The sequence below is a fragment of the Rhineura floridana genome, chromosome 4 (assembly GCF_030035675.1).
Source record: "Rhineura floridana isolate rRhiFlo1 chromosome 4, rRhiFlo1.hap2, whole genome shotgun sequence".
In the NCBI taxonomy this organism is placed as follows: Eukaryota; Metazoa; Chordata; class Lepidosauria; order Squamata; family Rhineuridae; genus Rhineura; species Rhineura floridana.
Window position 1 is genome coordinate 12,139,228 of NC_084483.1, and position 26,477 is coordinate 12,165,704.

Below are 26,477 nucleotides of genomic sequence, written 5' to 3' on the forward strand. Positions count from 1 at the left end.
ATACAACAAGTACTAGTAATAGGAATGATAATCATATTCTCTCAAATGCCTGGGAGAAGAGATATGTCTTAAACTGTTGCCAAAGGGAGGTTCATATCAGTGTCAGACAGGCCTCATTGGGGACAGCATTCCATAGCAGAGCTTGGAAAAGTTACTTTTTTGAACTACAACTCCCATCAGCCCAATCCAGTGGCCATGCTGGCTGGGGCTGATAGGAGTTGTAGTTCAAAAAAGTAACTTTTCCAAGCTCTGACACAGGGGACCATACTAAAAAGACCCTTTCTCTAGTTGCCATCTTCTGAACCTCTCTCAGAGTAGGGAAGGAGTCAAACAGGGTCCAGGTGTGCTCAAGTTGGGAGATTCTGTTAGATATTGGGGCCTGAGCTTTATATGACATTGTAAGTTCAAACCAGCCGTTTGAATTGGGCTTGCAGTAACATGTTAATTACCTCATTAATGTATTTTCTCCTAAAAGGTCAGGAGAAAATATCAGTCATTTACTCTGAAGAATAATTTGTGATGATGAATTCTGTCTACAGCAAAGGCTCAAGCCTAGTTCTCACTGAGATGGGCAGTGAGGCCGGGTATGGGCTCACATGATAGAATGCATCGCCATATAAGAAAGAATGAAGGAAACTACCACAGCAGGGAGAAGAGTAAGCTTGAACCTTTCTCTCCCCTATTTAGCTTTCTATGTCAAGGGTTTGTTTTTTGTATGGAGGAGCATTAAGTCATGTAAGCCCCTACATGCAAATGGGCAGTGGTATATATGCAACATTTCTGGAAACATATGGAAGGACATTAAATTTGTCCCTCTACAGAGCAATGTGCGGAATAAAGGTGAAAACAAATAATATGTTGGAGTGGTCCAAATAGTTTAGTCTATGAAATAAATACAAAAAAATCATATGATTAAGAGACACATATCTCATTTCCTTCAGCCCCATCAACAGTGAGCCTCCCACATCATGGCCTAAGACACTGGTGGAAACATGTGACCGTCCAGATATTGTTGGACTCCAGCTCCCATCAGCCCCAGCCAACCTGGCCAGTGATCAGAGATTCTGGGAGATATAGTCCAGCAACATCTGGATGATCACAGGTTCCCCATATCTGGCCTAAGATAACTCAGAATACCTTACTCTGGAACCCCACAGGTTGCCCTCCTATGATCCTTCTCCCTTTACTGCCTAAAAGCCACACAAAGTCTTCACAAACTGCCTGTTGTTGTCAAGCCCTTATGTGGCTGCAGCTGCATGGCCAAGGAGAGTTATGTTTCACATAAAGAAGTGTAGAGTGGTCTTAATAAGTGCAACTTGTATATATTTCAGTCTATGATTTTGACATTTCTTAGCGCCTTGCAACATTCTGAATATAATTGATATGGAGGCTCAGCATTAGAAAAATATTGTTGAAATGGTACAGTATACTTTTAGGCACTGTGATCGTTTCTAGAATTTGATATATATTTTTCTTGTGATACATGAGGTCATCGAACAATGCAGATCATATAAGTAAAAAAGATGGAAGTTAAAACGTTGGACACACACAACCCCTTTTACAGTCTGAACTTGTTTCATTTTTCATAGTCCCCAGATTCATATTCTGCCTGTCCTCATCTTCAATAGAATCAAAATAGTCTCCATCATCTGTACTATCACTTGTGATCCAGCTGCCAGGAATATTCCGAAATGTTGGTGATAAGCCTGCAGAATAAGACACATATAGTGTTAAAAACGTAATACGTTTTTAATAATGTTTTAATCCTTTTTAAAAGTTTTTTTAATGTTTTTAACGCTGTTTTGTTTTAATGTATTTTAAGATCTGTTTTTATGATGTTTTAAAGTGTTTTTAGCCCTTTGTTTGCTGCCTTGGGCTCCTGCTGGAAGGAAAGGAGGGATACTAATTAATTAATTAATTAATTAATTAAATATTTAATCATTCAATCAATCAATCAATCAATTAAATAAATAAATAAATAAATAAACAAACAAAAACTAAACAAGCAATTAGGGAATGGCCATAGGGCAATGCTTAGGCACCTCTTTTGCCTGCAGAAGGGCCCAGGTAGTGGGACTGGGAAATACTCTGTCTTTGCCTCCCTGCTAACCGTCAGAGCAGACAGCACATGGACCAACAGTCTAACTCATATTGGGGTAGGAGAGAAATAGGGAAGGGGGGAATGTCAGATTTTACATTGAACAAAACATATTTTAAGTTAATCAGACATTGGAAAGACATGACGAATCAACTCTGTTATACAGCCACAAGAGTGGCTGTATACTATAGTCAGCATGGATTTTTCGCATTCTGCAATGTTAAATTGAAAATACCCCCTATGCCATTCTGATGCTTCCCATAAGCTCAATTCAAAACAAAACCTTACAAAACATATAGTCATGAACTCAGAAACGCTTGCTTAACAGCCCTCTAAATGTTCATGGTGATACACAAAACAGAGAGAATCGAGAGTTCAAAGTCTAAAAAGATAGAGAGAAAAACCAGACCCCTTTTGGACTTTTTTCTCTGAGAGTTCTCATAATCTGTTGAAATTAATTAAAAAGCAGCCATGTTCACAGAGTACCTGTAATCCTATTACTGACCTTGCCCCATACTCTGACCTTCATCTTCTGCAGTTTAAAAGTTTAAAAAATGCCTGGCTGATTTTTAATTAATTTAAGAAATTTTGGCTTGAACTCAATGATAATGTCATGCATGCTCAGTAAGAACCAACTGTCAGCGTTCTAAAAGCCAGACTCAGCTGCTGGGCTTGCCTAAACAGGGAGCCACACCCACACCAGACTTTAATTTCATGCGAGACAGTCATGGCTTCCCTCAAAGAATCCTGGGAAGTGTAGTTTGTGAGGGTGCTGAAAGGAGACTCCTATTCCCCTGAAAGAGTTCCAGTGGCCAGAGTGGTTTAACGGTCAGCCGCTCTGATTGAAGCTCTGTCAGTGGAACAGGGCATCTAGCAAATCTCAGTACCCTTCACTAATTACACTTCCCAGGATTGTTTGTGAGAAGCCATGACTACCTAAAGTGAAATAACAGTCTGGTGTGGATGTGGCCAGGAACAGCTTTGGTTTAAATTTGGATGGGAGACTACATGTGCCTGTTGTAGAATAAAAAGGTGGGGGAAACCCTGAAAAAGAATGATACTGTTCACAATGTTTTCCCTTTAGAAAGGAAAGGGGCTTCCCCTCTGCCCAGTGCCCACCCACCCAATCCCCTCCCCCCCTTCCCCCTGCCTCTCCCCCAGGTCAGTTTCACCTATCCTAAGCATGATTGCACAGGAGTAAATCCCACTGAACTCAAAAAGAATGCAAATGATCAAACCTGCCCTCCCTCCTTCCTCCCTCCTATCCTCTCCCTCTTGCCTCTTCCTTCTCCCTTCCTTCACCCCTCCCTTCCCCTCCCCCTCCTTCTGCTCCCCTCTCCCCCTTCTTCCTTCCCTCTACTCTCCCCTCCCCCTCCTCCCCCCCATGGCCAGTATTACTTATCCTAGCCATGATTGCACAGGAGTAAATCCTACTGAACTCAATAAGCATGCAAATTATCAGACCTGCCTTTCCCCTCCTTCCCCTCTCCTCTCCCTTCCTCCTCCCTTCTTCCTCTCCTCCCCTCTTCCTTCTTCCTCCTCCCCTGCCCAATCCAGGCCTCCCTCCCCATGGTCAGTTTTACCTATTCTAAGCATGATTGCATGGGAGTAAATCCCACTGAACTCAATAAACATGCAAATGAGCAATCAATTCTAAGCAAACTTGCACAGGATCCCATTTCTTACCTCCCGGACTAAAAAGCAGGGAGAATTAAAATATGAGGTCCATCTTCAAATGAGGCACTCCCTAAATCTGCTAAATTACTGTGCTGAAGCACTGGTGCATGCTGACAAAGCATCACACCTTAATTTCATACCAGCAAGGTAAACCTTTCCTTCCTGCCAACTACCCTGCATAAGCTGATAGATGCTGCATGGAGGTATCCTGTCCCCTTTATGCCCCCAGCTCATGGTGCACTTCTATAGCATTGCTGTGCCAAACTGGGAGCAGGGCAACAGCATAGGCAAGGAGGGGCACTGCCTCAGAGCTGGTCTCCTGGCACTGTTGTTGCTGCTGCTTACCCAGGTGGACCAGGGCAGCAGCATGGGCAGGACGTTCCCACCAGTGTGCCTACACCACTCTGACCTTGCCACTACCCTGCTCCAGCCCCTGAACCATCCTGGTTAGGAGCAGCAACAACAGTGCCAGGATGCCAGGTCCTTTTTCTGCCTCTCCCCACCAGCGGTTCCTGAGCAGGGGGAACTTCCAATACTACAGTACTAGGAAAGGAGGAGTGGGGAAACTGTGGCCCTCCAGATGTTGCTGAACTGCAACTCCTATCAGTATCCTTGACTATCTGGCCATGCTGGATACAGCTGATGGGTGTCACAGTTCCTCAAGATCTGGAGAGCAACAGGCTCACCAAACCCCTACACTAGACTTCGTTGCATTAGCCCTGTAACTGACTTTGGGACCTGATAATGTTGGCAGGTCTTGAAGATGGAGCCCAAGGAATGATAGTCAGGGATACAGTGTGTGTGCCACCACCACTAAGCTTTGGAAAAAGAAGAGAATTGCAAGGGAAGGAGTCAAACAAGCAAAGTAGGTTCTTGTACATCAATATGCCAGAATATATGATGTGAATGTCTACGTCAGGCTTGTTCTCTGGTAGAAACAAAAAGGGATCTTTACTTCCTGCTTCTTCCTATTGATTAGGGGTGGGAAACTGCAGGCCCCTCCTCAGCCACACACCCCTCACCCAGCCCTATTTCATACCTCCTTGAATGTTTTAGCCTGGCTAGTATGCGTCCTTGGACTCTGATAATGCCTGTTTAAATTGAAAGTTTACATTTGTTGCTCCACCCACCATTGGCAAGTGACCCCTGGAAGGTTGCCCAGATGGGAATGTGGCCCTCAGTCTGAAAAAGACTCCCCACCCTTCCTATAGACCTATTTTACCTCTTTGTTCCCAGGTTCTTGGTCCCTTGGCTTGTCAGGAGCTGGTTCTAATACTCCAACACAGTATCTGGTTCACATCCTAAAGCAACTTACCTTTGTTGACTTCCGGGAAGGGTGACTTCGCTTGTGCCTGCTTTTGGGACGGGCCCCCGCCTCAAAAGAAGCTTATTCAGATATAAATCAGTCAGAACATTTTTTTTTTTTGACTGATGAAATTTCTCCCGCGCAGGGAGAAACGTAGAGATCAACCTCAAAGCCTGTTTTTGTTGGGAGGACTGGATTTCATTAATTTATGAGATAAGGTCCAGCCGACAATGCCGGACGGACTTCCTAACAAGCTCTATCTGCTTAAGCGATACGTTTATCTTTTCTTTAAAGAGAGAACGGACTAACAGGCAAGCACCCTTCTTTCTATTATTTTTTTTACTTGGTTTAAATTGTTGCAGCAAAAGGAGATTTGTCAGATTGATCGGCTTTGGACAACTTCTGGGTGAGATATAGCTCTTCTCTGTTATTCACGAAATTAACAGCTTATCTCTGTTTCTGTCGCAAAAAGCTGTCCTGGAAGTGCATTCTAAAGATAATAAACAGAAGAGGGATTTCTATTCCTGATTTCTATTCCGAGGAATATTATATTGTCTGGGACTATTCTCTTTTTGGTCTATTTTATTTTGACGAATCTGCTTCTTCACGACGCCACTAACTGTTTTGATGCTGGGAACTAAATTTGTTTTGCATTCTTGAACATAGAGAGATAAGGCAGGTTGCTCTGTTTATACTGTGATGTCATCAAGCCTGGAATATTAACCCAATTGTTGCTGAAATAAGAAGTGGTTCTTCTTTATTTTTGTTTTGTTTTGTTTTCGTGGTTTTAAAAATGGCAATCAAGAAAGTGGCTGAGAATCTGGAAGTAATTATGTTTCAGAAAATAATGGATGAGATTGAGATAACGAAACAAACCCTGCGACAGGGTAGTAAGGAGCTGAAAATTGAACTGAGCAAAATGACGCAGGAGTGTAAAGAAATAGGGGATTCTGTGAGAGAGGAGAATGAGATCAGAGATGAGAAAAGAAAAAATAAAGGGAAGATACAAGCCCTGGAGATTGGAACAAATGTGGAATTGGAAAAAGATCTGGAGTTTATGGATTTTAGAAATAAAATCTACTGTTTGGAATTTAACGTTATCTCTGAAGAAATTAATGAAGATATTAGAGATAAAGTTATCAATGGCTTGGATAATCTTCTGGACTGGAATGATGTGATGGAGCTTGATATAGAGAAAATCTATGGAATTAACTGCAGCCATGTGACAATGGAAAAACTCTTAAGAGATGAGCCAGTGCATTTTGTAAAAAAGAAGAACACAGATATGACTTTACAACAGTATTTCAGCAACTTATTCAGAATGGATGGCAAGAAAATATTTGGGATAGAGGAAATTCCCATCAGACTCTTATTATATGACTATGGCTACAACAGCAAGATTATTATGGAATACTGATAATGGAAGATTGGACACTGAAATTACTGGACTTAACAGGACTATTGAAGATGGAAGATGGAACTAATAGGGATAATGGAATAATGGCTATTGAAATTATTGGACCTAACAGATTCTGATGAGATGGATTAATCGAAATGTTTATTTGGACTATGGTTATGACAATAAGATTATTATAATTATTAACGAGATGGATTAATTGACATGTTTATTTGGAGAAAAATTGATAGATATATTTCTTAAAGAATTGAAACCTCTCTTTGACTTTTTGTGGAAAGAATAAAGTAATGTTTATGAGATTTGATGATTAATTAAGATAACTACTGGAGGAAAGTGATTTTATAATATGATTTAAGAGACAGGATTGTTATATATTGTAGACCTATAACTGATTTGATATGTGACAAATGGGAAGTCAACATTTTATTTTTTTTTGTTTAATCATTTTTGTTTTGTTTTGTTTTTTGTCTTTGAATGTTTTATGATTTTGTTTTCTATGTTTTATGAAAATTTGAATAAAAATTATTGTAAAAAAAATAAATAAATAAAGCAACTTACCTTTGTTCTAGTGGTACTGTGCCTAAGGTAAGTCAACTTCTAGCTCAAAAAACAATCCGTAGCCTACCTCTTGACAGCTACAGAGTGACTGGCCAAAGATTACAGTATAACTAAGGAAGTAATTAATCATGTGGTTAGGAATTAGCTGGCTACATCCACTGAAACATTCTTACCATATGTAGATGCCTTCATCCAATTTCTTGATTCCTTGAATTTGCAACCATCCAGAAACACTGTGCTTCCGAGGTCCACCTCTTGCCTGAGGAGATGGAGGACAAATAATAAACAGGAGATAGTCCTCACCATATATCTTTCAGACGAGCATACACAGCAAGTCATGCTTTGCATTGAGACATTGATTATAACATTATATTTGCTCTCTACTGTCATGTGTAGCACACAACTACTAGTGCAATCTTCGTCAGTATGGCACCCTTTGGTGCCTATGACAAAAAATGCTTTGGGTTTGTTTGTTTTTACAGGGGATGGTTGAGCATGCTGCAAAGTCAAGCACCAGCCTCCCACCACCCACCATATTTATTTCTCCAGAATGCCTCTGGGCCCCATATGGGCCCCAAGTCATTCTTAGGTGGTGGGCAGCTGGATACCAGTGCTTTGCTTTGCAGCACACTTGACCACCCACTAATTTTTTTTTTAAGCGAAGAAAAGAAGGATCCCTCACCACCTCCACTGTCTGGTAAGTTTGGACAGAGGCTAGGTAGTGAATGTTGTGGGCAAGAGTGCAGCGGGAAGGCCTGTGTATTGCAGAGAACCTAAGGAAGACACAATGAGGGCATAGAAATATGCTGTGTGTCCTCCCACCCCGTGTGGTGATGGCAGGCCATATATTTTGCCTTGACGGCAATTAGTGACCCCAGTGTTTTATATTTTTTCATAGGAGTGAATGGCAGCCATTTACAAAAATGGGTAAAAGTAAACACATGTGCTAGGGAACACCAGTGAGATAGAAGCCAAATTCTGTCCCTGGTCACTCCAGGATCAGGAAGGCAGATTATTCCCCCTGCTATTTGTTTTACTTTCTTCAGAGGCTCTTCTTGAGTTTGCGGAGAGAAAGGAAGTCAGATGACAACAAAGGAACACCATTAAGGAGGAATTGGGTAGAAAATACAGTAGCCAGACTTCTAACTGGGATTGGTGGAAAAGAACACAACTTGACAGTTTTAGAACACAGCTGCTGCTGCACACTGGGTCACCATTTTCAAGCTACACACCATAACTCACAATCTCTTTCCTGGTCAGTTACCACCATTTCAGACCACATTAGCGTATAGTGAATTCAAGGGGGTTTGCACCAATGCACATCACTTTACATTTGCTCTAACTGAATCACATTTGACATTTTAATGCCTGTTCACCAGTTTTGGAGAGTTCCTTTTGGAGTGCTTCACAATCTTTTTATTTTAGCAACCCTAAAGAATTTAGTATTGTATACCCTGGGGCATGTATGTAGCCGCTATAACCATTATGTAAGGCTGCCTTACTGCTTTTATATGTATACGTGCTTTTAGGAGGTTAAGATTTAATAGTTAAGCTCATAATGCTGTCTTCTGTAGCTTTGGGCACCTGCCAGAGACCTAGCTTGTTAGAGATTAGGTCACAGAACAGTCAATGTTCCTCAGCTGTGTCTTATCTGTGAGAGGCTAGTGGGCTGAGAGATGGTCTTTTGATGCACCCTCAAGGACACCTCTTTGAAGCTCAACTAGATAGCCACTGACAAGCTACACGAGCTGAGAAACGGTAGCACATGTGATAGGAGGCTGGTGGGGAGGGAAAGGACTGTTTGATGTATCTTCAAGGACAGTAGCTTTGGCACTGGTCCAGATAGCTCTAATGAGCCACATGTGTCAAGGATGGGCTGCATGCGCTGATTACTGTAGGGCACGTGCCATAGAAAGGGTGGCATAGACAGGTCAACATGTCCTGCTTACACCAGCACAGTGTTGTCGCACGTAGACAGGAAGATCCATCAAGTGCCTTGACACCCCAGATCACGGAACAGGGATACTTCAAAGAAAGTAAGATAGTAGCAGCTTTGATGCTTAGTTTGATATGGCTTAATGATGTAGTTCTGTCAAGATGTCATGATTTGATTAATGCTGTATGCCCTCATCATGTATGCTTTGCCAAGCTTTTTCCTATAAAAGGTGCCCGTGCCGTTAGCTCAGGGTTCAGACCTTAACGCCTCTCTGCGAGAGACCTTGGGCCTGTTCCACTGGGTAGGCATGCCTGTCATGGCCCAGTTCAGCGCTCAGACTGCAGGGACCGCGCAGCCTCTTCCATTTATTGGGTATGCCTGTGTGCTTGTTAAATTACTCAATAAAGTCTCCCTGTAAGTAAACTCTTGAAGCTGTCTCATTGGCTCCTTGGAATTGAACTTAAAACTTAAGCAAGTCCACAGCTGGGGCTAAGACAATTGGCATAGTCAGCAGAATTCCAAGCAACTCAAGGTTAGGACCTTAACGCCTCTCTGCAAGAGACCTTGGGCCTGTTCCATTGGGTAGGCATGCCTGTCAGGGCCCAGGTGAGCGCATAGACTGCAAGTGTCCATGCAGGGACCACGCAGCCTGTTCCATTTATTGGGTATGCCTGTGTGCTTGTTAAATTACTCAATAAAGTCTTCCTGTAAGTAAACTTTTGGAGCTGTCTCACTGACTCCTTGGAATTGAACTTAAAACTTAAGCAAGCCCACAGCTGGGGCTAAGACAAGTATCATCAGCAAACTTGGCCACCTCACTGCTCACCCACAGCTCCAGGTCATTTATGAACCCGGTAAAAAGCACAGGTTTCCAACTGATACTTGGGTTCCGTCCTACCCCCCACCCCCACACTTGAATGGTGAAGAATTATATATGTTTTTCCAAACACCGTTTTGTTGTAGGAAGAGGTCTGTGTCTCCCTGTAAGCTTAATAAAGAGAAGGCTTCATAATTATATCACCTTACCTGCCTTACACTGTACACCTATATTGAAATATGAGCATCATCTCCTGGCAGAAACATTTTATTTCCTTTCTTCTTCCATTCAAGGTGTGGCATGGGATATGCAGATACCTCACAACCAAAAATGATGTCATTTCCTGTGAAATTCTGGGTGTCTTGAGGTGGCAAAGAAATAACAGGAGCTGGAAGAGACACATTTGAGAAGATCAGTGTCCAATATGTTAAACAACTCTCACAACAGGGGCTAATAGAAAAGCTGTGTTTGCTTGTTGCAACAAAAACAATAAGGAATTGTGGCACCATAAAAAAATAAGCCTTTGTGGACTAAGTTTACTTTTTCAGATGCTATAATGCACAAAAGCTCATGCCAGGGGTTACCAATGTGGTGCCAATGGGCACGTGTGCCCATTAGTACATCCTATGGTGCCCTTGAAAGATCTCAGACGAACATCACAGTGCCTGAAAGACTGCTTTTCTTGCTCATTTCCTGTTTGCCCTGGCTTGGCCTCTCTTACATTGCATGCACCCTCTTAAACCTGCCCACATTCACTGGATGCAAGGACTTGAATGCATCCTGTCACCATTCTGATCAGAGGAGAAGTGAGTAAGTGCAGTGGTGACTGATGGAGGTGGCTTTTTGCTATTGGTGGAGGGCCATACCCACACCATTTTGTGGTACTGACTCTTTTTCTGCTCTTTTGCAGCCATTTTGATTTATGCCATTCCCTCACAGGAGCCATTTTGTGTTACACCCCATGACAAGCAGCCAATTTGTGACTGGCACCATTCTCAAAATTCTAAATGTATCACTGGCCCAAAAAGGTTGATGTCCCCTGACATATGTGATTATAAATCTGTTAGTGACATCATGTCTTTGTTTCTTTTCCTTAATGGGTTGGAGAAATCGCTATGTGAGCATGTCCTATAGTGAGAAGGAGAAGAAGAGACGCTGTTGTTGGCCATAAAAGGTCTGGGGCTTACGTGCCTGTTTTGGGAATGGTATAAGTATTTTGTGAGACCAGGTTTTGAAACGGCATTATTTGTTTGTAGATCGTGTCAGCTCTGGCAGAGAGAAGAACTGGGAGTTCATGTACGATAGCTGGAACTGTAGTAACCAAGAGAGGGCTAATGTTTGCGCTTGTGCATGTAGGTTTCGAAAACCGAGGCAGGCCCATTTTCTAGGGAACGGTGAGAACAGTCTCCGACAGAGACAGTGGCCAAATCAACATGAACAACAGTACACTCTAAATGAGAAAAGAGAAGGAAGGAGGGACTTGACACTTTGTCTTTAAAAAGTCCTGGCAGCTGCAGGTGTGTTACTGGGCTGCTGGAAACAGCAGAAAAGAAAAGATGAGGAAGTGGGCTGATGTGTGAGCTGGGAAATGATATGGACTGTTTTTGTTTATTGGTTTGTGCTGCTGGGGATGCACAGATTGTTTATAAAGGAGAATACTAAAGCCTGAAATATGTGAAAATCATTGCTTGAGAACATAAGGTTTATTGGGTCAAACTGCTAATCTGTCAGGCCTAATATAAGCCAATGTAAGCCACAAATATATTTTAATCGTGAAGGAGTTGAGAAAGAAACTTCCCTATGACTGGCTGTGTAAAAACCTGGGAGAAGCACTGGATTATAAACAGGCTGGGCTATGTTTTAAATCAGAGCACTATATTAATTTGGACAACAAATCCTAAATACATTTACTTATACTTACACTGAACACAGTTACTTCAAAGTAAATGTGCATGTGACAGCAGGGTTAAAGTTTCTAAAATATTAACATGATAATATTATGAGGAATCCATTTTTGTCCTATAACTGGATGAATTTTGTGAACACTTATAAGATCCACTCAAAGACCCCATCTTGGGAACAGGTCCAAACTTACCCTGGTGGTTGTGTCATTTCATCTTCGGTTCACCTTTGCTCTAGCTGGGGCAGCCCTGCACAGTTCTCAAATGGATCAAACCTCATTAACATTTCTTTTCTCGTAGTCAAATATGTGTTCTATGTGAAATTATAATAAAATATTTTGCTTGGCCCACTGTTGTTTTCTAGCACAAATTTTATATTGTTGGCATTGATTTTCTAATTGTATATTATCTTTGTATCCTGCCCTTTTCCTAGCAGCTCAGAACAGCATTTCATCCTCACACTACCACTAGGGATGGGATCCATTGGCCGGTGGCGGTTCTAAAGCTTTCTGTCAACCTAACAGGCTGGTATTGATTCAAGTTTGTTCTTGGTTCACAAGCCACTGCCCTTTCTGATCCATTTTTTCCCCTTGGAAAAAATATTAATATTGATATTTTTGAAGGAAATCTCAATATTTTGAAAGCAAATATTGACAAATTGAAGGAAATATTGATAACTGATGGAAATATTGATAAAATTATCAATATTAACATCAATATTTTAGTGATAGTTTTTTAAAAAAAAATTTCCAAGAATAGCAGCACAAAGTCATTACATAAAAATCTGATCTATAACAATAAGCGAATTAAAGGAAAATTTGGTACCAAATCTGAATTGGGCAGAATTCTAGCATGCCCCTTGCTACCACACACCTTTGCTGTAGGCCAGGCTAAGGGAGAGTGACTTGCCCAAAGACTGAACCTGGTTCCCAAGATCATTGGCCCAGACTGCAATCCTGAGTAGATTTAGGCAGCTTAAATCCCATAGATGTCTAATAAGATTCCAGCAGGCTACAGTGGGTAGTAGAGGACTGCAGCCCAACATCCAGCCACAGTACTATGCTGGTAATTTCAAAAAACATTTTTAAAGCATTGTTTTCCTTCTCGTTTCCACCGCTGCGCACAGTGAAACAGAACATCCCATCTGTTTACGAGATTGCTTGGCTTTCTCCCCCCCCTTTTTTTTCCCCTGAATGGTAGCTCTTAATTTGGAACCCAGCATGAAGGACAGTTATAGCTGTGAACTGTGTGAGTTGCTGCCAGTTCATTTGGGCACTAAATTCTGTTTTATAACTTTCATTTTGATCAAGCTATTAGAGTCATTATGCTTTTGGGGCGAGCACCTTTTTAATGTAATTACAGTGCAGTTTTCAATTTCACATTCAGATCAAATTTGTACAATACTGGACCAGGTAGAATTTTTGCAATAATTGTACAAAGGACACATATGTGGAAGTTTAGGGTTGTGCTTTTCTAAATAACAACAACAACAATAAACAACAACAACAACTCTGTGGGTGTCTGTGTCTGTCTCTGTGTGTGTAAAATTCTAGAGGGAGTGGATCCAGTACATTAAATGGTCAAACAGTACAATAAAGGTTGAGGCTGCTAAAGATGCAGAATTGAAAATGCCTATCTGTTGCTGTTTTGACAGTGCAGTCCTACATTTGTCTGTGCAGAAGTAAGCCCCATTAAGTTGAATGGGGCTTACATCCAAGTAAGAGGGCATAGGATTGCAGGCTGAACAACCCATTTCTTAGTGGAGGGCTTACTAGTCATCAAATAATAGGAAAAGCATCCCCCAAAGAGAGAACAAAATAGGACTCAAATTTGCTCTTTGAGAAAAAGCTAAGAGTGCTAAGCTAAAAGTATCTGGGAATACAAGGGTGCCTTGGAGATCTCTGGAGATCTGATGTGGGCGCAACATATGTCCTGTTTGTAGAACTACTATGCTGTATGCTTCCAGGTATGCTCTCATTTAATCTCTCATTTCAAAGGAAGCCAAAGTTAACCAGGTAAGCGCTGCTGCAGGAACTTCTCTGCACTCAGGCAAGTGGGGAGAGCATAACAATGTAACAATAGGATTGAGGGGTTCGGATGGATGCTGTATGTGGAACCCCTTCAGACTTGCAATCCTGTATGTGGAAGCTGGGATCTGCAGCAGAGAAACCTGTTGAACTAGTCAAATTAGTTTCTTTGTTCCTTGATGGGATGATCTGAATGTCAAAGGATGCTATAGGAACTCTGCCAGGAAAGCAATGTGTTGCTATAGGAATGAGGGTATTTCTCCCTCTCACCCAGCTGGGACAGGAGATAGTTTTGGAGTGAGTATTGGAGAAACCAAAAGCTGGAAAAGAGACAGAGAGGCTTGTTTGCTCCCTGTGTCTGAATCCCAAGCCATGGCTTCCCTGGAAGCCTGATAGGGAAGCAAGATCTGTTGGACTGTTAATGCTGTGAACCTCTCCATCTTATGCTCAGGTTGCATGTGTAATGTGCATGTGTAAATACAGTATGTGAAAATATACCGTATATCATAATGACACCACAGTCTTCGCTGACCTTCATTCCAAGGAACCCTGGGTAAGTGCAGAAACCCCTGAAAATCTTGCACCACTCAGAGATTGGGGTGTGTGCAACAATATTGTCTCCTAACTTTCTGCAAAGTCAAACAAACTGGCTCCTAATTCTTCAAAAATAGGCCTTTCCATACATTCTACTCATGAAGATGGCTCCACCCATTTAAGAAGAAAGTGGAGCCTCACTGCTAGTCTTGTCCCTTCTGTCTGATGTCCATGCATTGAGTGTAGACATCAGAAGAGGGAGAGGCCTCATCTGTAGAGCTGTATATACACAGGCTTCATCACAATGTGGAACTCCCATCACACACAAGCGAGGACAGGGGTAACATTGGGACTACAGCAGCCCCAGCCAGCATGGCCAATCTTCAGAGATGACGGGAGTTGTACTCCACAACATCTGGAGGGTGCCATGCTGGCAGGGCTGGCTCCAGGCATGCGGGGGCCCTTGGGCATCAGCTTGCCCTGGCCCCCTGGTAGGTGGGTGGGTGGGTGTGCGCATGCGTGTGTACATGCGTGCATGCCCCCCCACGCCCCCCTGCGCCCCCTACCTCTCTAGTCTTTACCATTGCCCTTAATGAAGATGGCGGCCGCGGTTTCCCTAAGGGGAATGAAGCCTCCGCCGCCATCTTTGTTGATGGTACATGTGTGTGCTACGCGCACACATCTCTGCCATCAACTAAGATGGCAGCAGCAGCTTCAGTACCTTAGGGAAGCTGTGGCCGCCATCTTCATTAAGGGCAATGCTAAAAAGCCGGCTGACAGGTAAGTGGGGGGCATGAGGGGTGCAGATCGCAGAAGGGGAGCGGAGGGCCCCTTAGGGGCTCCTGTAGCTCTGGGGCCCTCGGGCCAGTGCCCAACCTGGCCGCCCTTTAGAACCAGCCCTGCATGCTGGTTATCCCTGAGCTAGACAGTGTCAATCAGTCAGAAATGATAAAACCAATAAACAGTTTTGAAGGAGCAAAGTACTTGATCGTTTACTACATTCTATTTCTCTGCTGGACCTATATAGTGCCTAAGGATAATACCAGGCCTGTTCAAGACCATATGGGCCTACAGTTCTATCTATGAGGAGTGACTGAGAAGTCTAGCAGAAAGTTGTTTGGCCTTCAGAACTTTGCCACATCTCACAATTTGCATCTTCTTACTTGGAGAACAGATTATGTGAATAATGTGTTATCTCTTTAAAATGTGAGAGGTTAGCAGGTTTTTTTAGGCAATTTGGTGTTTCTGCTAAACTTGAAGTAATCAGCTAGGTTGGATGGTCATAATGGTACCTGCAAATCTTAAAATATTTGTGGATCTACAGCATCAAGAAAGCACAGAGGTGATCATCATCTCTGAACACTAGGTATAAAGCATGGTAATAGCAGAAATGGAAAATATCACATTAATGAAACAGACTCAGGAAAATTATATTATTCTGGAGCAAAATGGCTTTTGTGCAGTAGGTTAAAATGTGCAGAGCATAAGAAAATAAGATATTTATTGAATATCACTATTGGTGATATTCAAAGCTAGTCCAGCTCAAAGTAGACCCACTGAAGTTAATGGACGTGATTAACTTAGGCACATCCATTTTAATGGGTCTACTTTGAGTAGGAGTTTGTTGAATATCACCCTGTGTTTTTGCTCATTTTTTTCATATATTGGGATGTATTTTTCCCACTTTGTTGAAGAGAAAGTATCTGAAGTAATCATGATGAACTTAATTAAATTAATTACCATCTCTATTTACTGAACCAAATATTGACACACCACTATAAATGTGTTTCTGTTTACAACTATTATTTCAAATGTTTTCTCTCCCAGTATATTCCCATTATTATTATTATTATTATTATTATTATTATTATTATTATTATTATTATTATTATTATAGGGAAGGCCCATAAACAATGGCTCCTCTGAAGTTCCACCCTCTCAAGGTCCCTTTTCTCGTGCCGTCTCACAAGGGTGAGCGAGCCTCCAACAGCCCATCTGACAGCGGGGCTTCGCTAGGCGGCTCGGCTTCGGGGAGCGGGAAGCTGGTTGGCGGGGAAGCGTTTGAAGTGCCAGGTGGGGATTCCTGCAGGGGCATGGTTGGTGCGCGCAAGGGGTCGCTTCCCAAAGGCTCAGGTGGGGGGCTCGCAGGTGGAGCAGGAACTGCCTCGATGGGGGGACTGGCCAATGGAGTCTGCAGGCTGACTGCGCTCCCCCTTCCTTCAACGCTCCCAGGGACCTCATCCTCATCTGACTCCTCTCCCTGAGCTAACTTCTCTTGCGCCTAGGGTGCAACATGATGACAGCTCCCAGCAGCTTCATATAGATGTTAAATAGCATGAGGGACAAGATGGAACCCTGCAGAACACCACAGTACAACTCCCACAGTGCTGAATAGTAACCTCCCATAATCACTTTTTGGAAGTGGCCCTGAAGATATGAGCAGAACCACTGAAACATAGTGCCCCCAGCCCCCACTTCCCTGAGACCCTCCAAAAGGATACTGTGATCAAGAGTATCAAAAGCTACCGCATCTCTCTCCCACCAGATGTCGTCAGCTAGGGCAACCAAGGCAGTTTCAGTGCCATGACAAGGCCTGAAGCTAGACTGGAATGGATCCAAGCTATCAGTTCCCCCCAAGCATGCTTGAAGCTGGACCACCACCAAACTCTTGAGCACCTTGCCCCAAAAGGGGATAATTGCCACTGGGCGATAGTTGTTTAATATTTCTGGGTCCAGACAGGTTCTCTTCTCTTTCAAAGCAAATGGTACCTCCCCCTCCTCCAGTGAAGCATTAATCACTCCCTGGACCCACCCAGTCAGCCCCCTACAGCTAGCTCTAAGAAGCCAAGATGAACAAGGGGGCTTTTCCACATCCTCAGCCTGCAATAATTGAAATTTATCCCATACATATGGAACAGACAGTGCTCTGGATGCCTCCATTGGACTTGCTCTAACTGTGGCATCCAACTCTGTCTAAATCTGAGCAATTTGTGTCCCTAATGCCTCTCAAAGTTGTTACAGCAGACCTCTGACGGTGTCAGAGCGTTGCTGCTCTCATGACCAGGAGACAAAAGCCCATTCACCACTCAGAGAAGCTTTGCCAGATGGCTACTTGCAGATGCAATGATAGCGTTGAAGCAGGCTTTCTTCAACACCACCTCTAACATGTGGTAGGCACGATGGTGCAATCTCACCCATGTTTGGTCAGATTTGGACCAAGATTTATTCCACCTACACTCCAGCCACCAACCCTCCTGTTTCATTGCATGCAGGTTGCTGGAGAAGGTGACCTAAGTACTCCACAGCAAGAGCACTCAGGAGTGTATGCACATCTCACCATTCCACAGTGAGACAAGGGCCTCGACAGGAACACCAGCCATGTCAGCTGGAAAATCCCCCAGAGCATTCAGGAATCCATCAGATTCCGTAAGTCTGCAAGGGTGGAGCATCTCAGTGGGTCCCCCACTCTTGCAGAGTGGAATAACTACATTCAACCCAAACCTTACCAGGGAATTGTCCCTCCATGACAATGGACGCACAGCGTGTCCCCCAATCAACGGAGTATTGCCATCCCGCTTTGTGGCAAAGACCAGATCAAGGGTATGCCCAGCCACATGTCCAAAGCTGAACAAGATAAAAGCCTTCCAAACTCCCATTTTGGAATATGGCAAATTTCCAACCAGCTCCACAACCACATGAAACAGAAAACAATATTGGAAAGATTAAAGCATGTTAGCTGATCCTGTATTATATTAGTTGTAAATAACCCTCAAGCTTCTTGGAGGGACTTGATCTTCCTAACTCTCCCAGTCTCCCATTCCACTTCCCTTTCACTAGAGATGGGAGCATTTGTCAGTTTGTTTCTCATTTCTTCAGACATAAGTTCTGTTATCCACATCTCCACAGCATTTTGCATTTTAAAAAAAAGTCCTCATGAAAATTCATCAACATTTTAGTGCAAATTTCTCCTAATATATTTGTATGCTTTTTTGCTGAATATACACATTTTGGCAAAGCAATTTCACCCAGCATAATGCATTTTTGCACATTATTTTTATTAATTTATGCATTTTTAAGCACTCTTTACCAAAGTATATGCATTTTTGTACACATCACTTGGCTGGAGAACTGCATTGCAAAATGCAGAGAAGTGCACATTTCGAAGGATGGCTGTGTTGTGGTTTGTGCATTGTTTCAGAAAGTGAACTGGCAGGTTCACCTTTAAATGAAAACTGAATTGAATTTCTCTACTTTTAACTGAACTATTGTTGTCGTTGTTCAGAAATTCGCTCTTCTGAAATTAACTGTGACTGTATTTTACTTTCTAGGGAATTTCTCACTAGCACAGATTTTGAAGGTGATAGTGTTGTGGTCCCTGATCCCAAGCAATTCAGCAAGAATTGCGTTTGGGGCTGGCTCTGCCATTAGACAGAATGCGGCAGCCTGACCTCATTCATATGCTGGGGAGGGCACTAGCAGCAGGGAGTTGTTGGAAGACCCAGCTATGTGTACTATGTGACCTACTCAGAGCCCCCTAACCTAGCTTGCTGCCTTCAGGTGCAGTAGAAGATGCTGTCTCAGGACCAGAGCTTGGAAAAGTTACTTTTTTGAACTACAACTCCCATCAGCCCCAGCTGGCATGGCCACTGGATTGAGCTGATGGGAGTTGTAGTTCAAAAAAGTAACTTTTCCAAGCTCTTCTCAGGACCAGTGTTGGAAGTAAATGTGGAGAAGAAGCTGTTAGACTGGCTGCTTGCTCACCAGCAGCCCGATCAGTAATCAGCTTGGATGGGTTCCAGGTAGGGAAATTCGATTCAGTTCACATTTAAAGGTGAACCTGTTTAATGTGTGCTTCCCGAAACAATATGAAAACTGAAACATAGCCAACCTTCAAAATTTGCAGTTCTGTGAATTTTGCAGTGCAGTTCAGTTGCAGGTAGGTATGGGTGGGGCCAATGAGAAGCTGCAAGCATCCAGATTCCCCTTGATGGCTTATAGACCTCAGAGAGGGTCTTGGAAAGGGGGGAAGGGAGATGGAGATGGTGGGAAAACACACTGCAGGTAGGCAAGGGAACTTGAGGAGAGTGGTGGGCTGGGTTAACTATCTCCCCCATGTTTAGCAGGGCTTCTCTGATTTAATGTGAAGCCAGAGCAAGGAATGCAGTTTGTGTTCCTGAATGAAGCAAGGAGCAGCTGTCTTAAGCCCAGAGGGGTTTTGGACCCCTGAAATGGTGACAATAAGATTCAATTGCCAGTCCAGTTGATTTCTGCACCTAGGGTGGCACCATCCTTTCCTTCACCTCAGGCAGCAAAACATCTTGGACCAGCCCTGATCGCACCTAAACTAGATCCTGGGTACTGCTTGGCATTAAAATCAATCAAATGCAAGCACTTCCTACGAGCAAGCTCAGATTAGCAGTTTTGAAATGCTGAAGGGTTTTGCCAGCCTTTCGTAGCAAATGCACATTTTCTGTTTCTTCACTAAATTTCTGAACATCTCTGAGTTTTCTCAAATCTGTTAGGAATGAACATTTCAGTTTCAACAAGACGGTAAAATCCACCCATGTATCAATCAGGTATCTCCAGCAGAATATGTTCCTCCTGCTTCTTTCTACACATCTGTCACTTGCTTAGGTCAGCAACTGTGCTCTCATTCCACCCCGCCTTCCCAATCCTGTTCTGGTACGATCATCTCAGTCCAGAAACTGACTACAGAATGAGACTCGCAGAGAAGCCAGACTGGATAAAAGGACAAAGCAAGGGGGGAAATGCATTTATTCTATGAAAAGTGGTATATGATCCTGACAGCAGAGTTTCTGTGGAACAATGCAATACATCAAAGCACAGCTGCCTTGCAAAACTCTAGCAATAATATATTGTATGTGAATAGTATAATAAACTACCATTACAGATTATTGCATCAGTGGTTAGCATTACCATTTATGTGGCTGCTGTATCAGTGTCAACTTTTCTCATAACCCCATAAACCTTTAGTCCTCATTCCCAACTATCTGTTTTAACTACCTGTAACTGCATTTTCACACATTCATTACTTGCTAGCCTTGTTTCTCATTCCCCTTCCATTTATCTTGTTGACTGTTATCCACAGGCTTGTTCACACATTACAATGAACATGGGTACAAGCTGACTCTACACATGTACAAGTGATTGTATAAGAGTTCCACTTGTTGGTTTGTATATCTCAGCTGCTACGTACACGGGTAGATGAACTGTAAAGTCATTGAACATTACATGTGAATAACTATGAGTATACAGCTTTAACTGTTTGTGAATGCAGGTACATAGATTGTACACTATTTAAAGGAATGTGTGAACACCCCTTATTTTAGATTGTAAACTCCCTGGGCATACAGAACTATCTATTTTGCCTATAAAATGCTCTGTGTGTGCATGCCCACATACATGCTCATGTGCACATACATGTACACACTTCAGATACTTGTCCCTGTATTTTTCCATTTCATTGGCCCATGGAATCCTATATTTTCAAATACATATAACATTGTCCTGTGCTCAGTGCAACCCAGCAAGCGCCTATAAATTTATATGAAACTTTGTCAATTGCTGTCAAAATTCACAGCATGTGTAGTACTACCATTTACAGCCACAATTTATGTCACCTCTAGACTTAACCTAAGATTCCTTTGTCTTTAGCATGTGGGGTCCTGACCATGGCACCAACAAAATGTCACAGACTATGCCAGTATTTTCAAAACATGTCACTGACATTGTAGGTCAATATGCCAGGGAACATTTGTATGAACAGGGTGTCTGTGAGCTATCGCTGTGTGTGCAGAGTGATGAGCAGCTGCCACATACAATTGGCATGCTTTGAAAAATGTAGAAATCATATATGGGAAAACCCTACATAAATTTGTCTTGGCTCCCTTTCATGCCTAGCTTCAGAACAATGTGCCATTTGATACTCCAAAGGCTGTGTTAAATCACTTGGAATCCTGTGAAGCGGTGAAGCTAATTGCTGAAGAATGAATCATTCACACATCAGGCTGTAAAGCTGTCAAGAGGCTAATAACTAATCTACCTTTTTGGTGTGGATTTTTCACATGCAATGAAGTTGCATGCAAAGGTTTGTTTCTCAGTAGAAAAATAAAATATAGCCTCACATGTGATCTATCTAAATCTGCATAAGAATGTAAGGAGTTTGAGTGATCTTATATTTCAGAATCAATATACATAGGTTCTCATAATTGTTTAAAAATATTGTTGCAGCTTGAACCTTTGTACTTTGAAATACTCTCAGTGGCTATTTAGATCTTATGTATCAGTGTTGTTATTTTGTAAGTTTAAACTATATATACTAAGATTGGAGAAGAATTACATAGCTGCTTTATCACTTTCAGCCATCTGCTTCTGTTTCCCGCAAATGTGGGGACTGCAGAAATCATAGTAATGTTTGTCCTAGCTATTTAATAAAGAGCATTCTTTGCCATGCATTTCTCCATCTTCCGTTAGCCTTCCGTTCTGTCATTTATTGATGCATAGTGGTAAGGACTTTCTTTTGGTTCATATATAAATGTGCATGCAATTTATGTGCACCACAATTTCACACTCCGCTCTGAACTACAGATTATGAATTCATATGTGAACTCTACAATGTTAACCTCACAGCTATTTTGGCAATTTTGGAGCAAGTTCACAAGCACTAATGAAAGGCTTGTGAACTTTGCGTCCAAAGTTTTATAGCCACAAAAAACACTTTGAACAGGACTTCTCATTGTTGCTGTTCATTATTTTAAGAGGAAGTTTATCTGAAGAAATGTCAGTTTTGTGGAGAAGCTGGATTTGCGGAGGAACAATGTCTTCTCATTCCAGGATCAGAGAATATTGCATTTGTGGCTATGCAAACCTCCACCGGACTAAGTCCCAATGAACTCAGCATGGCTTACTTCTGAATAGACATGCATACAATTGCATTGTCAGGATGTAATTTTACACACACTTACCTGGACGTAAAAATCACTGAACACAGCGGCACTCAATTTTGAATAAACCTGCATTGGATTACTCATCTACTTAACACTGTGATTTGCATGCTGCTTTGTTGCAGCCCTAGACTAAGATGCTGAGGTATTCTGTCAAATATCAACATTAGTAAATCTAAGAGTCCCTTCTTTAGTCTCTGCTTTGCCTTTCCTTACCTGATTTGCATGGTCCTTCGTGCTTTATGCTTGCATTTCTCCGCTTCCCTGCATAAGCCTCATTGAACTGGCAAATGTCCTCATAGGTCTTCCCTTCAGGTCCACATACACTCTCTTGAGACTTGCAAGTGCATCGTGCCTCAGGGATTTCTCCAGACTTGATGCCACTGACATCCAACTGGCACTCCAACTTGTCCCCGCAGTGTCCATAGAAATGACTGCCTTTGTCCAAGTCACAGATCTGCTCTTCCATATTCCCACATTCAGGACAGCAGCTGCATGAGTCTAGTATGGTCCCAGCAGGACAGGCTGTGGGCACAAAGCAGAGTTCCAGATGGCATGTTCCACAGCGATCTCCTTCTCTGAGCAGTCTCAACCATCCTCTGTGGTACCAGGCAGGGAAGGTCTGAGAAAGTTGCATCAGGGCTACCAGTATAGCTGTAGCCACCAGGGGCTTCATCTTGAGAATGTAATGAACAAGAAGCAAAAAACCTTCACCTGGAGTGAAGCCAGATGAAAGGGGAGAACAGAAGGAGGATAAAAAGAAAGAATGTCACATTCCAGTTTTGAGTTTGGAATATGAATCCATTACAAGCACTTGGGCTTTCCAAGAGAAATTAGCACCAGATTCCTGCTTCCCAATAGCAATAACAGTCAAGAGCAAATTTCAAGAACAAACAACACTGATATGCATAGCACTCCTTCTTTTCCGTATTAGCAGTCAACCATTTCAAAAAGAACCAGAAAAGGAGAATTCTCTCTCTCTCTCACACACACACACACACAACCCTAACATGCTTTGATCAAATCTGCTGTTCTATTAGGGCCAAAAATAAAGCCCAAGTGTTTATAAAAACATTTTCTTCTTTCTTCACCTTCCTTTTATCATATGTGTATGTGACACTCACCACCCGTAACATTTTCCCTATTATCATCATAACCAATCTTCAGTGCATACATTTTCAATTTCCCATTTCAGAGCAGTTTCAGTTCTCTTGCCATGATTGACATATTAGCTACCAATGTTCTTATTTTCCTGTCTTATAACTCTTTCTGTGTAGTAAAGTATAGACCAGGGCCCCTCCTGGTGCTCACCCCATGAAGCTGGAGGGAGTTGAAGTGGGATCTGTTCCTGGGCTTTTTTATAGGGTAGGACCATTTAAGATCCCACCTGCTTGGTACCAGATAGTGGAGACATCTGTTCTAGCCCAGCTACAGGGTATGACGCCCTCTACTGTATATCTAGGATAATGTTAAGAATTCTCCCCAAATGGACCAGAAAACAAGATGGGGCAGCAGAAGAAGTGGGTTCAAAGGCTCTTCAGGGAACTCTCCAGACAGGAACATAGGAATACGAGAAGCTGCCTCCTTCTGAGTCAGACCTCTGGTCCATCTAACTTAGTAAAGTCTACAGCAGTAGTTCCCAAACCTTTCCCCCCGCAGACCACTTGAACATTGTTGATGGCATTGGCAGACCACTTAATGATTGTTCTGCCTGTTGTAGCAATTATAATGTGCTAGGCTAGAGACTGTATGATTTTTAATTGTATTTTTACAGACACACTGCAGACCACCTGAATGAAGCTCATGGACCACCAGTGATCCATGGACAACAGTCTGGGAATACCTAGTCTGCATTGACTGATAGAGGCTCTCCAGAGCTTCAGACAGGGGACTTTCCCAGCTATATGTGGAGCTGCTGGGAACTGAAGCTGGGACCTTCTGCATACAAAGCAAATGCTCTGCCACTGATCCATGGCCCTTCCCTGAAGCAGAGGTGTGCTTCCTTCCCTCTGGCCGTGATTGGGCAACCTTTATACAATAATTTTTATTCAAATTTTCATAAAACATAGAAAACAAAATCATAAAACATTCAAAGACAAAAAACAAAACAAAACAAAAATGATTAAACAAAAAAAATAAAATGTTGACTTCCCATTTGTCACATATCAAATCAGTTATAGGTCTACAATATATAACAATCCTGTCTCTTAAATCATATTATAAAATCACTTTCCTCCAGTAGTTATCTTAATTAATCATCAAATCTCATAAACATTACTTTATTCTTTCCACAAAAAGTCAAAGAGAGGTTTCAATTCTTTAAGAAATATATCTATCAATTTTTCTCCAAATAAACATGTCAATTAATCCATCTCGTTAATAATTATAATAATCTTATTGTCATAACCATAGTCCAAATAAACATTTTGATTAATCCATCTCATCAGAATCTGTTAGGTCCAATAATTTCAATAGCCATTATTCCATTATCCCTATTAGTTCCATCTTCCATCTTCAATAGTCCTGTTAAGTCCAGTAATTTCAGTGTCCAATCTTCCATTATCAGTATTCCATAATAATCTTGCTGTTGTAACCATAGTCATATAATAAGAGTCTGATGGGAATTTCCTCTATCCCAAATATTTTCTTGCCATCCATTCTGAATAAGTTGCTGAAATACTGTTGTAAAGTCATATCTGTGTTCTTCGTTTTTACAAAATGCACTGGCTCATCTCTTAAGAGTTTTTCCATTGTCACATGGCTGCAGTTAATTCCATAGATTTTCTCTATATCAAGCTCCATCACATCATTCCAGTCCAGAAGATTATCCAAGCCATTGATAACTTTATCTCTAATATCTTCATTAATTTCTTCAGAGATAACGTTAAATTCCAAACAGTAGATTTTATTTCTAAAATCCATAAACTCCAGATCTTTTTCCAATTCCACATTTGTTCCAATCTCCAGGGCTTGTATCTTCCCTTTATTGTTTCTTTTCTCATCTCTGATCTCATTCTCCTCTCTCACAGGATCCCCTATTTCTTTAAGCTCCTGCGTCATTTTGCTCAGTTCAATTTTCAGCTCCTTACTACCCTGTCGCAGGGTTTGTTTCGTTATCTCAATCTCATCCATTATTTTCTGAAACATAGTTACTTCCAGATTCTCAGCCACTTTCTTGATTGCCATTTTTAAAACCACGAAAACAAAGCAAAACAAAAATAAAGAAGAACCACTTCTTATTTCAGCAACAATTGGGTTAATATTCCAGGCTTGATGACATCACAGTATAAACAGAGCAACCTGCCTTATCTCTCTATGTTCAAGAATGCAAAACAAATTTAGTTCCCAGCATCAAAACAGTTAGTGGCGTCGTGAAGAAGCAGATTCGTCAAAATAAAATAGACCAAAAAGAGAATAGTCCCAGACAATATAATATTCCTCGGAATAGAAATCAGGAATAGAAATCCCTCTTCTGTTTATTATCTTTAGAATGCACTTCCAGGACAGCTTTTTGCGACAGAAACAGAGATAAGCTGTTAATTTCGTGAATAACAGATAAGAGTTATAGCTCACCCAGAAGTTGTCCAAAGCCGATCAATCTGACAAATCTCCTTTTGCTGTAACAATTTAAACCAAGTAAAAAAAATAATAATAGAAAGAAGGGTGCTTGCCTGTTAGTCCGTTCTCTCTTTAAAGAAAAGATAAACGTATCGCTTAAACAGATAGAGCTTGTTAGAAAGTCCGTCCGGCATTGTTGGCTGGACCTTATCTCATAAATTAATGAAATCCAGTCCTCCCAACAAAAACAGGCTTTTGAGGTTGATCTCTACGTTTCTCCCTGCCCGGGAGAAATTTCATCAGTCAAAAAAAAAATGTTGTGACTGATTTATATCTGAATAAGCTTCTTTTGAGGCGGGAGCCCGTCCCAAAAGCAGGCACAAGCGAAGTCACCCTTCCCGGAAGTTCTCCGTGATTGGGCAACCTAACTCTTGCAGGGACTTGAAGCTGTAATCCTTCTGACACTCATTCAGGACTGCTATTGCGCAGACCCACCTGCTGCTCTCCCCTCAGAACCACATCCTGATACCATTTCATTACAAAATGCCTGGGCTGTGCCACTTCTGACTGCAGCTCACATGAAAGAGGTCTCAGACATTTTGTGCTTCACTGCTATCCCCCAACTTTCTTCTCCTCTGCAGTAGTGTAGTGGCAATTTCAGACGTGCAGGGTCCCTTCATGATA

The 26,477-nt window shown here is 42.0% G+C and overlaps 1 protein-coding gene across 1 annotated transcript; it reads right to left on the minus strand.

Moving 5' to 3' along the window:
• Positions 1-877: 877 nt before the first annotated feature.
• On the minus strand, positions 878-22,911 carry LOC133384116 (kazal-type serine protease inhibitor domain-containing protein 1-like). Its single transcript, XM_061626044.1, is given in 7 exon segments — positions 878-882; positions 1,563-1,706; positions 4,506-4,593; positions 7,057-7,078; positions 7,230-7,315; positions 10,037-10,197; positions 22,452-22,911. Coding segments are annotated over 7 exon segments (966 nt in total).
• Positions 22,912-26,477: the final 3,566 nt, after the last annotated feature.